General features: G+C 52.9%; 1 protein-coding gene across 3 annotated transcripts in view; it reads right to left on the bottom strand.

The window, feature by feature from the left end:
* RASA3 (RAS p21 protein activator 3) overlaps nucleotides 1–14,278 on the bottom strand; it is a 119,964-nt gene that overhangs the window by 28,976 nt on the left and 76,710 nt on the right. For 2 of the 3 annotated variants that reach the window (XM_053218253.1, XM_027065290.2), the window contains 4 exons: nucleotides 14,069–14,145; nucleotides 3,897–3,977; nucleotides 3,310–3,382; nucleotides 445–521 (listed from right to left, as the gene is read on the bottom strand). In XM_053218253.1, the coding sequence (XP_053074228.1) occupies nucleotides 445–521; nucleotides 3,310–3,382; nucleotides 3,897–3,977; nucleotides 14,069–14,145 (308 nt within the window). The remainder of the gene's footprint in view (nucleotides 1–444; nucleotides 522–3,309; nucleotides 3,383–3,896; nucleotides 3,978–14,068; nucleotides 14,146–14,278) is intronic. The other variant, XM_027065292.2, reaches the window with a different exon arrangement.

Below are 14,278 nucleotides of genomic sequence, written 5' to 3' on the forward strand. Positions count from 1 at the left end.
GTGGGCATGAAGCCTCGGAGTAGCCCCTCGAATGGATGCCGGGGGACCTCTCGTGCAGCCTGTGCACACCATGGCCTTGACCGTGAGCACCCCGAAAGCAACAGGACCTCGTGCTAGGCTGGGTGAGGCCACCGGGTGGACGGAGCCTCACACACACTAAGCAGCTTGACCTCGCCTCTGAAAAAATACTGCATCGTGAACTCCAAAACCACATTTGTCCCTTGGGTTAAGTAAATGTCCTCTCAGGCACCACCCAACAGCTGGGAAGTTTACAGCTCTTACTTCAAGCAACTCCCAGTGTCCTACTATTAAAATTAGCAGAAAATTGAAAATTCCTCTTTCTCCTTTCCCTTATTTGTAGAAACAAAACGAAAACCAAACAGAAGAGGTGAGTTCAGACTGCAACCCCCAAGCAGGAGCCTCAAAACCCCAGTTCTCGCTCACCGGATTTCAAGTTTGTCTACGTCTTCCTCCTCAAAATCAAAGTGGGATTTCCGGCTGTAGCTGCAGGGTCTGGTCACCTGGAGGGACAGATGGGTGGAAGCCTGTGTGTGCCACATCACTGCCCACTGAGCACCCCCACGGGCTGGCCACCCCAGGCCCAGGGGAAGAGGCCAGGGGCCCCCCACCCAGAGCTGAGGTGGGATCCCAGCCTGCAGGCACACCCTGAGCCCCATCTCCAGGCGGCTGGGGCGCAGCAGGCAGGGCTGTGCCAGCACTCCACACGCTCCTCCTGGCTATCCTCCCAACACCCCCTAAGCACCTGGGCCGGGCCCCTCCCTCCTCAGCCCCAAAGCTCCACACACCTCCCCTCTCCCTCTCCCTCCTGATCTCACCCCTCCCCAACCTCCCATGTCAGCACCTCCACCCTTATGGCATGTTGGCAGTCCATGCCTCTGCCTCCTGAGCAGGGCTCCCGTCCATCCATGGCCTAGCCTGGCCTCAGCCACATCCACCTTCAGCCGAGCCTTCTGAAGGCCCCCTGGAGCCCCAACTAGTTCCCCTCACCCAGCACACAGGTAGTCTTTCTAAACCTGCACCCCCTGCCTGGCTCACCGTTGGACCTCTTCCTCACTGGGAAGCCTGAAGGTGACTGTGAAATGCCCCCTCTTCCAGGAAGCCCCTCAGAGTCTCAACTGCCTGATATGGTTCACAGTGCTGATAAGGTCTATCATTTGCTGTCTGGCTTCCAGTATGGTGGCCATGAGGTTCCTGCGTGGCACCTAATGTATCCACTGAGTGAATGAATGTGGCTTTGACAGAATTTTAAATAATTTCAATAAAACATTTAAGGGTTTTTATATAAGTCTAGCCATTATCCTGGGACAAACTGGTCTGGCGGCTACTTCCTGTTGAAACTCCTGTAGGAGGTTGTGTGCCAGCCCAAAGCCCACCACTGGGACACCCTGCTCCTTCTGCCAGGGGCTCAGCCTCAGGTTGAGTCAGAACTGTGGGGCTGTTTGCAAGCTGAAGCAGAAGGCATGCACAGAGAACCAGCCACGGGGTGTACTTGTCGAGCAGGGCTTGGCCCTTTGAGTCTAAGACCATAAAGTCCAGCCAGAAGCATGCTCCAAGGTCCTGTGGTCTGAGGCCATGGAAGAGGCAGGTGCAGCCTGAGAGCCTACATCTAGGCCTGCCCTGGGATCCTGTAGGATGTAGGCCTACCCCTGTGCTCACCTGTACTTGGGGCTTACTGAATTATTCTAGGGAAATGAGGCCCACATTAATGAGTGAAATATGGGTATATGAAATAGAAAACAAGCCCACAGAAGTGGACGTAACTCTCTGGGTGATGCAGGCTGCAGCAAAAGCCTATGGCTTTACCGTGTGTTATATTAAAACAAGTTTGGAAAGTGCTGATCTAACTATTCCAGGCAGCCTAGATATCGAAGGCTCTGGCTGCTTTTAATGCTTTCATATTAAAAACTGTTCCTTATTCTCTGTTCCAGATCCCTCCCTGTCTCTGGAGCCCTGGCATGGATCCCCCTTGAAATCAGGTTGACAACATCAGCTTCCTGCCTGATCTTGAGTCTCTTAAAAACCATTTTCTTCACGCGGCTATGAAATAAGAATGTCCTTCTGGGACAGAAAATGGTGCTTTGCCTTCAGCACTCTGACCCCCATACCCCTTCTTACAGCTGCCCCAAGAAGCCTGGCTCCTCCGTTTCAGAAACCCATGGACTTTCTGGACACCAGTCAGAAAAGGTCCAGGTTCTCTGCCCGTGAGCTGCTTGGTTCTAACCCATCTGTCCAGTGTCATTTACCAAACTCCCCCTTCTTGCACCAGCCCCACTCTACATCTCGATACACTCTTTCCTTCAGCCTCATGATGCACCTTCCAGACTCTACTCAAGGGTCCCTGCTCTGCGAAGACTTGCTCTATTTCACCAGTCGTTTGCTTCCTGGTCCCCGAAGCCACTGACTTAGCAGCACTGAGCAAGTGCAGGAACCCACTTGTGTGCTCTCTGCGTGGAAGCAAGCTCACGAAGACAGGAGCGGAGGCCTCATGCCACCTTGGCCGCCCAGGACCTGGTGTGTAGGAAATGTGCAAGAGACCTTTGCAGATGGGAGCACATCAGCCTCAACGTATTTCCTACGGGTCACGTTTAAACTGAAGCATCTGCGTTTGCTCCCTGCTCTGTTCCCAGTTCTCAGCCCTCACGGCTTCCATCACACTAATTTCACTGATTTACAGTTCTGAGGCAGCCAAGGGGTCTCTTTGTTCACATACATTTCCTTGGGGCACCTGGGAGGCTCGGTCGGTTAAGCCTCAGACTTTGGCTCAGGTCACAATCTCACAGTCCGTGAGTTTGAGTCCCACGCCGGGCTCTGTGACAACAGCTGGGAGCCTGGAGCTGCTTCGGATTCTGTGTCCCCTCTCTCTCTGCCCCTCCCCCACTCATGCTCTGTCTCTCTCTCTTTCTCAAAAATGAATAAACATTAAAAAAAAAGCAAATACATTTCCTCTTTTGCTTCAAACCCCCTCACTATTTCTGGTCAACAAGCGTCCCTCCACAGCTCAGGAAAGACTAGTGAAGCAGGCAAAAAAAAAAAAAAAAAACAAACCAACCAAACAATAGAAAACCACCAAATCCTGATCACTTGGAAAGTATCAGTTTGTCAGCATTCAGATCAGAACTGGGGAGGGGAGGAAAGTTCCTCCGAACGCAGCACAGGAAGGAGGGAGGGGTCGTGTGCCGCGAGGTCGCTGCGGGACCTGTGGAAGGAACGTGACCCTGCCTGAGGCCTGTCAGATCCACCTCCTCCCGCAGGGTCTCAGTGTGACGTCTGTGGCACTGAAACACCAACCTCAAAATAAAACACTTCATCAAACTGCGGGTTGTTGGTCTTCTTTTTCACCTTCGTCTTCTTTGCCTCTGATCTGAACCGGGGAGGAAGGGTGAAGGTTAAAACCAATGCTGCTGATGCCAAATCTCTCGCCCATAACTTACTGCCTCTCTTGTCTTGTAGATATTTCTGCCTGGTTACCCTCCCAACACCCCCTAAGCACCTGGGCCGGACCCCTCCCTCCTCAGTCCCAAAACTCCACACACCTCCCCTCTCCCTCTCCCTCCTGATCTCATCCCTCCCCAACCTTCCCACGTCAGCACCTCCACCCTTATGGCATGTTGGCAGCCCATGCCTCTGCCTCCCAAGCAGGACTCCCATCCAGCCACAGCCTGCAGACGAGGAACCCTTACTGAGCCAAGAATACCCAGTGTGAAGAAGCTAAGGGCTTTCTTCACAAAGCAGTTTTAGGGCAACAAAAGAAAGAAAAGTAAGCCAGAACAATATATTCCACCACAGGGCCCATCCTGCACTTCCCAAAACAAGGAGGCCTCAGCATCATCGCACCGGAGTACAGCTCACCAGAGAGGCCTAGACACGGTACTTGCCTGCACGGTCCTGCCAGGGCCACGGTGGCGTAGGGGTCACACTGCCCATTCACGATGGGAAGGCCTTGGCACTCGAGGATGCTGCGGAGAGAGTGGCAGTGTCAGGGGCGGGAGCTGGGGGCCTGCAGGCAGCTTCTCAGGGCTACCCTGAGGTCTGAGAGGACAGCAGCCTCAACAGCCCAGGGCCGAGCGTCCTGAGTTCTGGGTGGTGGTCCCGATGCCCGGAGCTCCCGTCCAGCGAAGAGTAGTGGGTGGTGGGTGCACCGATTATCAATCCAGAAACATCTGGGGGCAGGGGACAGTGGTGCCGCATTCAGGACACCCTCCTGGTAACTCCCATGAGTGACACCTTCCAGAGCTTTCCTTCCCAGCAACCCGACACAGTAGACACTACTGCGTGTCCACGTTGTAGGCGGGGGACCTCCGTGCCACATGCGCTTCTCGGCAGCAGAAGCTGCCACGGTGTCAGGGTCTCCTCACGCCTGATCCCACCTGCAGGCCCTGGTTTCTGGTTCTCTTTGCATTCTGGAACACGGCCAGCAACACAAGTTCTGAGCACCTTTTTCCACGAATTCTGTCGTCTCTGTCACCCTGGGTGTGCTTCCCTGGACTGTCCCTTCTCCGGGCTGTGGGGCACGCAGGCTGGAGCACGTGCTGGATGTTAGGCTCTCAGGCTGCTGGAGTCCAGATGTGCCGCATCCTGGAGAACAAGGCTGCTGGGCCTCCTGCTGCTTGGCAGTTAGCGATCTCCTGCTGCACACTGATTATGGCCATTCTTGTTTGAGGCTTTGTCGGGAGAGGCACCAGGACAGGCTGGCCCCACCAGCAGGCTCTGTGCGGAGTGCCGAGTGGGAACAAGGATCTCCACTGGCGGAGAATCAGTGCTTCCTAGGGCCGCAAGAGCCTCTTGGATCCACAGCCCCACGCTCTGCCCGACCCCGTGGCACTCGCCCTATGGGTTCACACAGGCCTGTGGAGCGCCATGGGGCCCCTCCTCTCCAGAAACACCCATAGTGGCTCAGACCCCCAACTGCAGTCTGTCTCCCCACCTGCCTCCAGGCTCCACTTGGGACTCCCCCTGCCCCTCGCCACCCACACGGCTCCAGGACAAAACCAGGACCACTGTGGCCTCCCTGTCTGCTTCCCTTACTTGGGGTCAGAGAGCTGAACTGCCGACTGCCTGCCATCCAGAATGTTCCACCCGTACGGCATCCGGCTCTTTAGTTGACTGTGGTGGGGGAGGGTCCAGTTCGCAGCAGGAGTCTTGCTCCCACGGAGGGGCATGACTTTCACCGTCTCCCCTGCGACATCTCAGGGCTCGTTTCTCTTTGGTGCTGGGAAGCCAGAAACCAACCTGCTTCTCATTCCTTCCTACGTTGAGCGATCTGAGCTGCTCCTCTCAGGAATGCTTTAGCCTCTAACACTTAATAGAGTATTTCTTTCTGGGTGAGAAGTTTCATTTCCTCCGTTTCTCCTTCATAGTGCTTGTGCGCCCGGAGCGTGTGCCACGCCTGTCCTGGCCAGGGCACTTTTGTACACAGTTCTTCTTTCTTCCCACCGTGTTTCTCGTGGAGCCCGTTGGGTGGGCTGAGCCTCAGAGACTGCCCTGTTACTCCGATCAGCTGTACCTGGTCTTTCAGCTCTCTCTTTTACCTGCTTTATGGACCATTCCAGGGTTCCCTCTCAGATTACTGACTTGGTCTCTGGTTTCCCTCCTCCCTTCACTGACTGATCATTCCAGAAACATTTATTCGCCCATCGAGTCATCACACATCAAATATTTGCTGAGCTCTTCTCCACTCAGGCCCATCTCCCCAAATGGGCGAGCAGCTGTGAGGAAGTCAGAGGTTCATATCTGAAGCTTGGGTATGCTCAGCCAGCTCGGCAGCAAATACAAGACGATAAACACGTGACATGCAACTGTCACGTGTGGTCATGCAAGGGAAGAAATAAACTGGAGACAAGGGCAGAGAAGTACAAGTCGGGGTCAACCTCTCAGGTGGTTGGAGGTCTCGGAGAGCAGGTGGCCTTGGGTCGCGGTAAGAAGGACCAGGATCACCTGTCAGAGGCTGGGAGGCCCCCAGGGAGCAGCACTGTGAGATGCTGGGGAGGCAGCTTGCTCAGGATGTGTGCGGGGAGACCCGAGCTCTCTCCCCGAGCAAACGACTCATTTAATGCAAACACGTTTTTATTACATTCACTTGTTATCAAGAAGGTTTACATGGCAAGTATGCCTGAGTTTGCAGCCTCAGAGATAATGGGTTTTCACGGCCATGGACTAGACGGCATCGCTAAGCATCACACTGAAAGCAAGTTTTCTCACATCTACATCGTAGGGAAGTGCCACCAGATGTGGGCAGCGGCCACCCTAGGGCAGTGAACGTTGCTGTCTTTCCTTCTCCAAGAGACCAGTCTGAGAAACACTCTATTCTCTAACTAAAAACGAGGGTTGGATGCTGACTGCAGTCACACAAAGACACCTCAGAGGAAAGAATCAACACCCTCCCATCCCGCATGCCACAAGTGGGAACCACAATAAGGACGCCAGCCTCCCTGTGCTCGCCTGCAGACAGCTTCCTGCGGCTACAGCCCCGCACACAAGCTGGCAGGGGGCTCTCGCAGACCACCCGAGGCACACGAAGCCGAGGTTCATTTTACTTCACACACAGTGTGTGTCTCCTGGCCCATTCTCTTTGAAACAACTTCAACAAATGCTTCGGAAAGTTCTAGATAAATAACGGAAAGGGGTGAAATATTTACTACCTTGGGTATTCCCAGGTCCTGGAAAAGACACTGTGAAACATACAGTGACCCAAACAGTCAACTGAGCCGGAATCTAACACACCCCAAGTACAATATTTTGTGTGTATTTTAACATTTATAGGATTTTATCTTCAAACTGGCCATTAACGCATGGTCATGCCTCTTAGCTGGAGTGACAGCCTGCAGCTTCAAACTCATTTCATTTTCTCCCTTCCCTCCATGAGGACACATGCTGGGGCCTCCGCTGCCCGCCCACAAGGAGGAAATGCTGAACTGGGCAGTGTGCAGGCACGAGAGAGCTGGAGACACGCTGGCCGTGCAGTGACAAGGTGTCACCGGGCCACCAGCCTGCCACCTGCTCAGCCTTCTGCCCTCACACTTCAACTTGAAAGGTTTCCTGCCTCCAGAAGGAGCCACATATCAATAGCCTGTTGGCTACTTTTTTCTTTTTGTAATTTCCTAATAACAGAAAGCAAGATCTCTGCTAGATTTGAGGTGCTGTTGGAATTCCCCACCAGGGCGCACCTCAGGGTGGGGCTGCCTGCGGCCTGTGCCCGCTCCCCTGGCCATCAGCCCTGCAGTCTGGCCACATGAGCAGGGCCCTGGCCGGTCAGCACGCGCTGCTGCCAGCAGGACTCTCGTCAGCTTGGGAGGCGCTGGAGCGTGAAGGCGGGAAAGTGCGGAACCCTTGCTTTCAGACAAAGCAGGTGACCACGGGACGGCAAGAGAAAGAATGCTCTGCAGGGACAAGAGAGGGAGGGCTGTGGAAAGGGGCGAGCAGAGGTCTCGTGCAGCGCCAGCAGAGCCGAGTGCTAGTGCACACGTGTCTTCTCTCCCGCTCATCTTCTGGCACACACGGCCGCTGCACATTGCCCACACGCACCCCTGTTCTAAAGGAAGCGGTGCATTGTCCACAGAAATGTCCACGAGCAATCGCCCCCGATGCACAATATCATGTCCACTGGCCCTGGCGTAGACCTCAGCGGTCTCACGGATACTTGCAGATCACACACATCGACTACTTAATTCACTGCACAAATGGCTTCAGAACCCTGCCTCCATGCTCAACAGGCCGGCTCACACCTGCCAGCTTTTCCAACACTTGTCTCCAGTGCAGTGACATGCCAATGCCCTCACATGTTGACATGCAGCCAGAACGCAGACCCTGGGAGGCCGGGAACAGCCCTCAGCCTGCAGCAGGGGTTCATGAAATAATTTTGAGTGAGTGATAAAAAGGTACATTAATCTTTGTTGGGAATGAAAATAAAGCATGAGATGAGGCCCTAGAGTCCAAGCCTGAGATCATGCACAGGCATCTGTGTGACATGGGGATTGGCAGATGCCGCATCCACATACAGACAAGAACGTGAAGGTGGTGGCTCACCAAACCACGTGGGCCTCATCAGGCATCCAGGCCAGCAGACTTGGACATACAAGTGAACAGGACAAAAAAGAGGGGTTACAATCAGGAAAAGCCATGTGTGGAAGGAACAGGGAGGTTTCCGTGAGCAAGTCCAGAAGGTGTTCCGTCCACAAGACCACAGGAAGCCTGGGTACTGACGGCACCACCCAGGCAGGTCAGGGAGAGGCGATGGGAAAGTCCACAGATAACACCCACTACCAGCAGGACGCAGGACAGGTGAGGGCCATGAGCCTCCAGCCTCCCGAAGCCTCCAGGGTGTACACGGGTAATGGACACCCTCAGGAAACCACTGCAAGCACTCACGGGACAACCTGTGGTTTTGGAGGGAAGACAGCCTCACCTTGCTCTTCAGCCTGGCAGGGAGGGTGCTCCCAGCAGAGAAGGGTACTCCCGGCTGGCAGGGAAGGGTCCTCCCAGTGGGGAGGGGTGCTCCCAGCTCGCGGGAAGGGTGCTCTCGGCTGGCGGGGAAGGGTGCTCCTAGCTGGTGGGGAAGAGTGCTCCCGGCTCCAGGGAAGGATGCTCCCAGCTGGTGGGAAAGGGTGCTCCCAGTGGGGAGGGGTGCTCTCGGCTGGCAGGGAAGGATGCTCCCAGCTGGCAGGGAAGGGTGCTCCCGGCTCGCGGGGAAGGTTCTCCCAGTGGAGAACGGTGCTCCCGGCTGGTGGGGAGGGGTGCTCCCGACAGGGAAGGGTGTGCCCAGCAGCAAAGAGGGATACACTGGAAGCAGGGAGAGGGAAGGCCTGGAGAGAGAACTCAACCTGGCCAGAACACCCCCAGGCACCCCATGAAAGACCACCTAGGCCAGGTGAGAGGTGACGGGAGTGGGGATTGACCTCATAGTGCAGGTCCTGCAGCCTCTGGGTGGGTGGACTGCCGGCCCCAGTAGGAATTACTGGCTGTGGTGTGCTGGGTGGTGGCCCCCAAAGAGATATGACCTTATTTGGAAAAAGGTCTTTGCTGATGTAATCCAGCTAAGGATCTTGAGATGGTGAGATTATCCTGGGTTCAGGGTGGGCCCTAAACTCGATCACTAGTGTCCCTACAGGAGGGAAGCTTCACAGACACAGTGGAGAGGGTCACGTGAAGGGGGAGGAGAGAGGGAAGGGACTGCCTGCAGCCCGGGAAGCTGTGGAAGGGGTTGGGGGAAGGGACCGTCCCCTGGAGTGTCCAGATTGCAGATCTGGCTTCCAGAACTGGGATAGAATAAAGTTCTGTTGAGTTAAGCCACTTAAGATTGTGGTGTTTGGCCTCAGCAGCCCTAGGAAAGTAACACCCCTGCAATAAGAGAATGACATGTGTCAGGAAGGCTGAGAACACATCCCCATCACGTTCTAGAGAGGAAAGTGGGGATAAGTCACGGTGATGGTGCTGCCAGGCAGGAGGGAGGGCCTGGGGTGATTCTCAGGCAAAGAGAGAAGTGTATTAGAATGAATCTGCTTCTGCCCAACTGACTTCAACGGCCCATCGTCCCAGCTCTTACTTTCTCCAGAGCCCAGAACACACTGTGAGGTTGGCCCAAGCCCTTGCTAACCTTTGAGATGCCAGGGCACAAGGGGAGAACGCACACAAATAACCACGTGTGCTCCTGCACAGATGCCGGCATAGATGCCATTATTCCAATCTTACACAGGAGGTGATAGCAGAGAAAGTCAGAGTTTGCAAGCTGTTACATGGCCAGGGGAGATTCTGCTGTCTTTGGACACCAGAATTTGGGGTCCTGAGGCTTTTACACTTGATAGAGTGTCCATTGTCTCCTGTTCCATCCCAAATCAGGGCTATTTGTGGAAAGTCCCAGGTGCACAGAACACACTTAGCTCTAAGGGAGAAAGTGATAAAATACAAAATGGCTACAATGTCAGAGGAGACCTAGTGGCCATGATGCCCATGTTAAAAAAGAAAAAAGGATCACAAATCGATCATCCTAACGTCTACCCTAAGAAATAAGAAAAGCAAAAAACCCACAAAGGCAGAAAGAAGGAAATAGTAAAGACCATAGCAGAGATAATGAAGTAGAAAAATCAGTAAAACCAAAAGCGAGGCCTTTGTAAAGATCCACAAACTTGACAAATCTTTAGCTAGGCTGACTGAGAAAAAGAGAAGACTCATATTACTAAAATTATTAATGAAAGAGGGGACATTTCTAATGACCTTAGAGAAACAAAACCATTTTTAAAAAACATTACAGAGGAGCTAACCAAATGGGAAGGCAGTGTTTCAGGGGTTGGAAGGTTTAGTATTGCTAATTCCCCAAACTGACAGATTCAATACAATCACGATCAAAATGTCAGCTGCTATTTTTGTGGAAATTAACATGGTGACCCTAAAAATCACATGGAAATGAAAAGAGCTCAGGATAGCAAGTCACCAAAAAAAAAAAAAAAAAAAAAGGACCAAGATGGAGACTCACGCTTCTTGACTTCAAAATGTACCACAAATCGAAAGTTGCCAAGACTGAGTGGTACCAGCATAGGGACAGGCATGCAGGTCAATGGGATAGGTTCTGAACAATTCTATTGAACTAATACGTTCATCCATTCATAGCCCAGTGGTTTTCAACAAAAATGCCAAGATAATTCACATGGAAAGAATGACGCCAAGACAATTGGATATTCAAAAGCAAAGGAATCAATGCTGGCACCTTTCTAACACCATGTACAACAATTACTTCCAAACGTGGTGAGGACCTGAAGCTGAGAGCCCAAACCGTACAAATGTTAGACTGGATTAGGAAATGATTTCTTAGATCTGGACCTAAAACACAGGAAACGACAGATAACTTAGAGTTCATTGAGATTTAAAAGTCTTGTATCACAAAGAACATTACCAAGAAAGTGAAGGCAGACAGCAGAATGACAAAAAATGTTTTCAAGTTATATATTTGACAAAAGCCTAGCATCCAGAATATACGAAAAAATCTTACATCTTAACAATAAAACACTAATAACCCAACGAAAAAATCAGCAAAGGACTTGCACAGACATTTCTTCAGAGAAGAAACAGAGCTGGCCAACAAGGACGAGAAAGGATGGTCAGTGTCATTTAGGGAAACGTAAGTCAACGTCGCTTCACACCCATCAGGAGCCTGCAAAAACAAACATGGAGAATCACGTGGGTTGGCAGGCATGCGGGGGGACCAGAGCAGTCGCACACAGCTGGCCGTGTAAATGCGGCGACCACTGTGACAAAACAGTCGGGCATTTCTTCAAAGAGTTAAGCAGAGTTAAGATATAATGCACTGATTCTACTCCTAGGTTACATACCCAAGATAAATGAGAACAAGTCTGTACAAACGCTTATACAAGAATGTTCCCAGCAGTATTCACAATCGCCTCAAAGTGGGAACAACCCAAATGTCTACGAATGGACGATGATAAGAAAATGCGGTGTACCCACACAGTGAACATTACTCGGCCCTAACATAATCGAAGCCCTGATGCCTGCTACTGCGTGCGTGAAACTTGCCGACATCGTGCTCAGTGAGAGAAGACAGTCCCAGAGAACCACACATTATGTGACTCCGTTTATGTGAGACATCCAGGATAAGCAAATCCATAGGCAGGAAGCAGGTCAGTGGTTGCCAAGGGCTGGAGAGTATGGGTTACAGCTGCCCCTGGGGACAGGATTTCTTTCTTGTGGTGATGAGATGTGCTGGAACTAGACAGTGGTTAGTGGTGACGGTTGCACAACCGAGTGTGCATTTTACAATGCTGAATTTTATGGTATGTAAAGGATATTTCTTAGTGAAAGAAAAATCTACAGTGCAAGGCAAAGTGAAGAAAGAAAAGTCACTGGTCCCTCAGACACCTCTGACTCATGTGATTGGAGGATATGTGCCCCTGTGGGACTCTGTCGCACCCCCAGCCTCTTTCTCCCTCATTGCACCCCTATGGGGGACCCTTGTGCCCTGGAACTCTGAACAAAGTGTACTAGCGTGTGGCAGCATGTGCCGATGGGTGTGCTGCTTTGTACATATACGTATAGGGTGTATATGCACCAGCATGTAGACGAGTGTGTGTGCTCATGTGTACTAGCAGGTGTACCAGTGTACGTGCTAGTGTGCGCTAATGAGCATGCTAGCGTGCGCCAGTGTATCCTAACATGTGTACTAGTGTGTGTTCGTGTGTGCTAGCAATGGCAGCATGTGTTAGCATGTGTGCCGGTGTGGGAAGTCGTATAGGCTGGCATGTACCAGCATGTGTAGTAGATGCGCTGCTGCGCTAGTATATGTAGAGTATACACTAGTACATCTATCAGTGTGTACTCACGTGTGCTAGCGTGTATGCTAGTGTGCGTACTAGTGTACGCTAGGAAGAAGCGGTAGGATCCCACCACAAAGATGCAGGAACCAGGCAAACCCCTGGTACTCTAACCAAGGAGACTTCCAGAAGGCAGTGTCTGGGGAGCTCCCGCGGTTGGTTGGCAGGGACAACATGGATGGCAGGAACTCTGGGGGTGGGTGGGGACTGGTGGGGATGGCAGGGTGGGTAGTTGTAAAGTATCGCTCGGTCTCCTGCTCTGGGCACCACACCTGTCATCTGATCAAGCCCACTCCCCCCACCTCTCCCTGGACAGGACCACGGCTCTGCACCCTCCCCAGAGAAACAGCTTACTTCCACCCTCCCTCACCTGGACATGAGGCTGGACGGGCTGGCTGTCAGAACAGGAATCCTGGCCCATGTCTCCTATGTTCACCCTCCTGACTCAGTGCTCTGCCCAGCCTGGTCCATTCTGTCTCCCAACCTCTAAAGTGCACTTCTTATCCTACGTAAGGCTCTTTCTGAACAGCCTTAAGTTGTTTTGGAACACGGTGAGATAAGCCTACCAATAAACAAGGAAACAGGCAACTCTCTCTCCCTGCTACAGGGTCTGAGAGCACAGCAACTACTTCAAGAACAGGAGCACAGAAGTAGCGAAGGACAAAGCTCACGGTGTCCTCCCCATGTCCCACACCAAGTCCTGTGCACGTCCTACACACATTCCCATGCGTGCCCCCTGCAGCCAGAAGTGACCAGATGACAGGTTCCAACGATGCTGTGGGAAGCAGGCCAGGGCCCCCCAGGGTGGCAGACGATGTGGGATCCTCCTCGAGCCCCCACCCCGGGCCCTATGCAGGGACACAGGGAGCACAATCCTAAAGTGGAACTCGCCCAATCTCACTGAAGCCCTTTTTGCCAGAGATGGTTAAGAGATGAATTCAGGAAACTGTCTTCTCCTAAGATGAAGCACGCGGGAACGTCTGGTCTCTCTCCTGATTTCTGTGAACCTTCACTCTTCACTTCCTCTTCAGAGACTCCCTCCCCACCGCCCTTCACTCAGGACATACATGCCAGCCACAGACAGATGGGCCAGATGGCACTCTGACGCCCTCCCACGGGACCCCCAACTACTGCAGGTGTCGTCGGTAAAAACAAATGTGGGGCCCATGGGGCAGGCAGTGAGAGAACATGGTCTTGGCCAGGGTGTGTGTGCCCCGAGGTCTCACTGGGGTAACAGGGCAAGGACCCTGCACACAATGCGAGCTTGTGCGTGTGTCCGGGCATCTCCCAAGAGTCCTCGGCCCCCTCCTCTATGGGATCCGTGACCCTAAATGTCAAGAGCCTCACCTGCTTAGACACGTGCACAGACATTCACACTCACCAAGCGTTACAGGGTAGATGGAGCCCTGGATTCGGAGTGCAGGCCCTAGCTCTGCCGACAGGCCTCGGACACACCTCTGCACTGTTTCCTCACCTGTATCGCCCTGGGTGAGACAGCACCCTCTTTGCCTAAATGTCCCCCTGAGTAAGTATGGCTATTGACAAAAGCCAAATTCATTACCTCTAGCATTTGCTTTACTGAGGATTTTAAGAACAATGTGCCAGAACCTCTAAAAACACTGTCATTGTGGGGAATCACCGACTTTGGGATTTCTGACTCATTTGTTTGAAAAACAAGGACCCGTCCTGGGTCAGAGTTACTACTTCGCGAAGACCAGGTGTCCATGTCTTACCGCGTGGCCAGCTTGTGGCAGACGACGCCCGTGTCAGTGATGACCTCACTCAGCCTCAGCTCCAGGTGGACCTTGCCCTGAAAGGCATAAGGACAGAGGGTCACGAGGCGCTGGCCACGCGTAGGGGAGAGCTCCCCAGAGTCTCTGCTCATAAACGTGAAGCTGTGTCTGACCGCATGCAGCATCCACAGTGCTGCCCCCACCCCACTC

Source organism: Acinonyx jubatus, chromosome A1, assembly GCF_027475565.1.
Source record: "Acinonyx jubatus isolate Ajub_Pintada_27869175 chromosome A1, VMU_Ajub_asm_v1.0, whole genome shotgun sequence".
Taxonomy (NCBI): Eukaryota; Metazoa; Chordata; class Mammalia; order Carnivora; family Felidae; genus Acinonyx; species Acinonyx jubatus.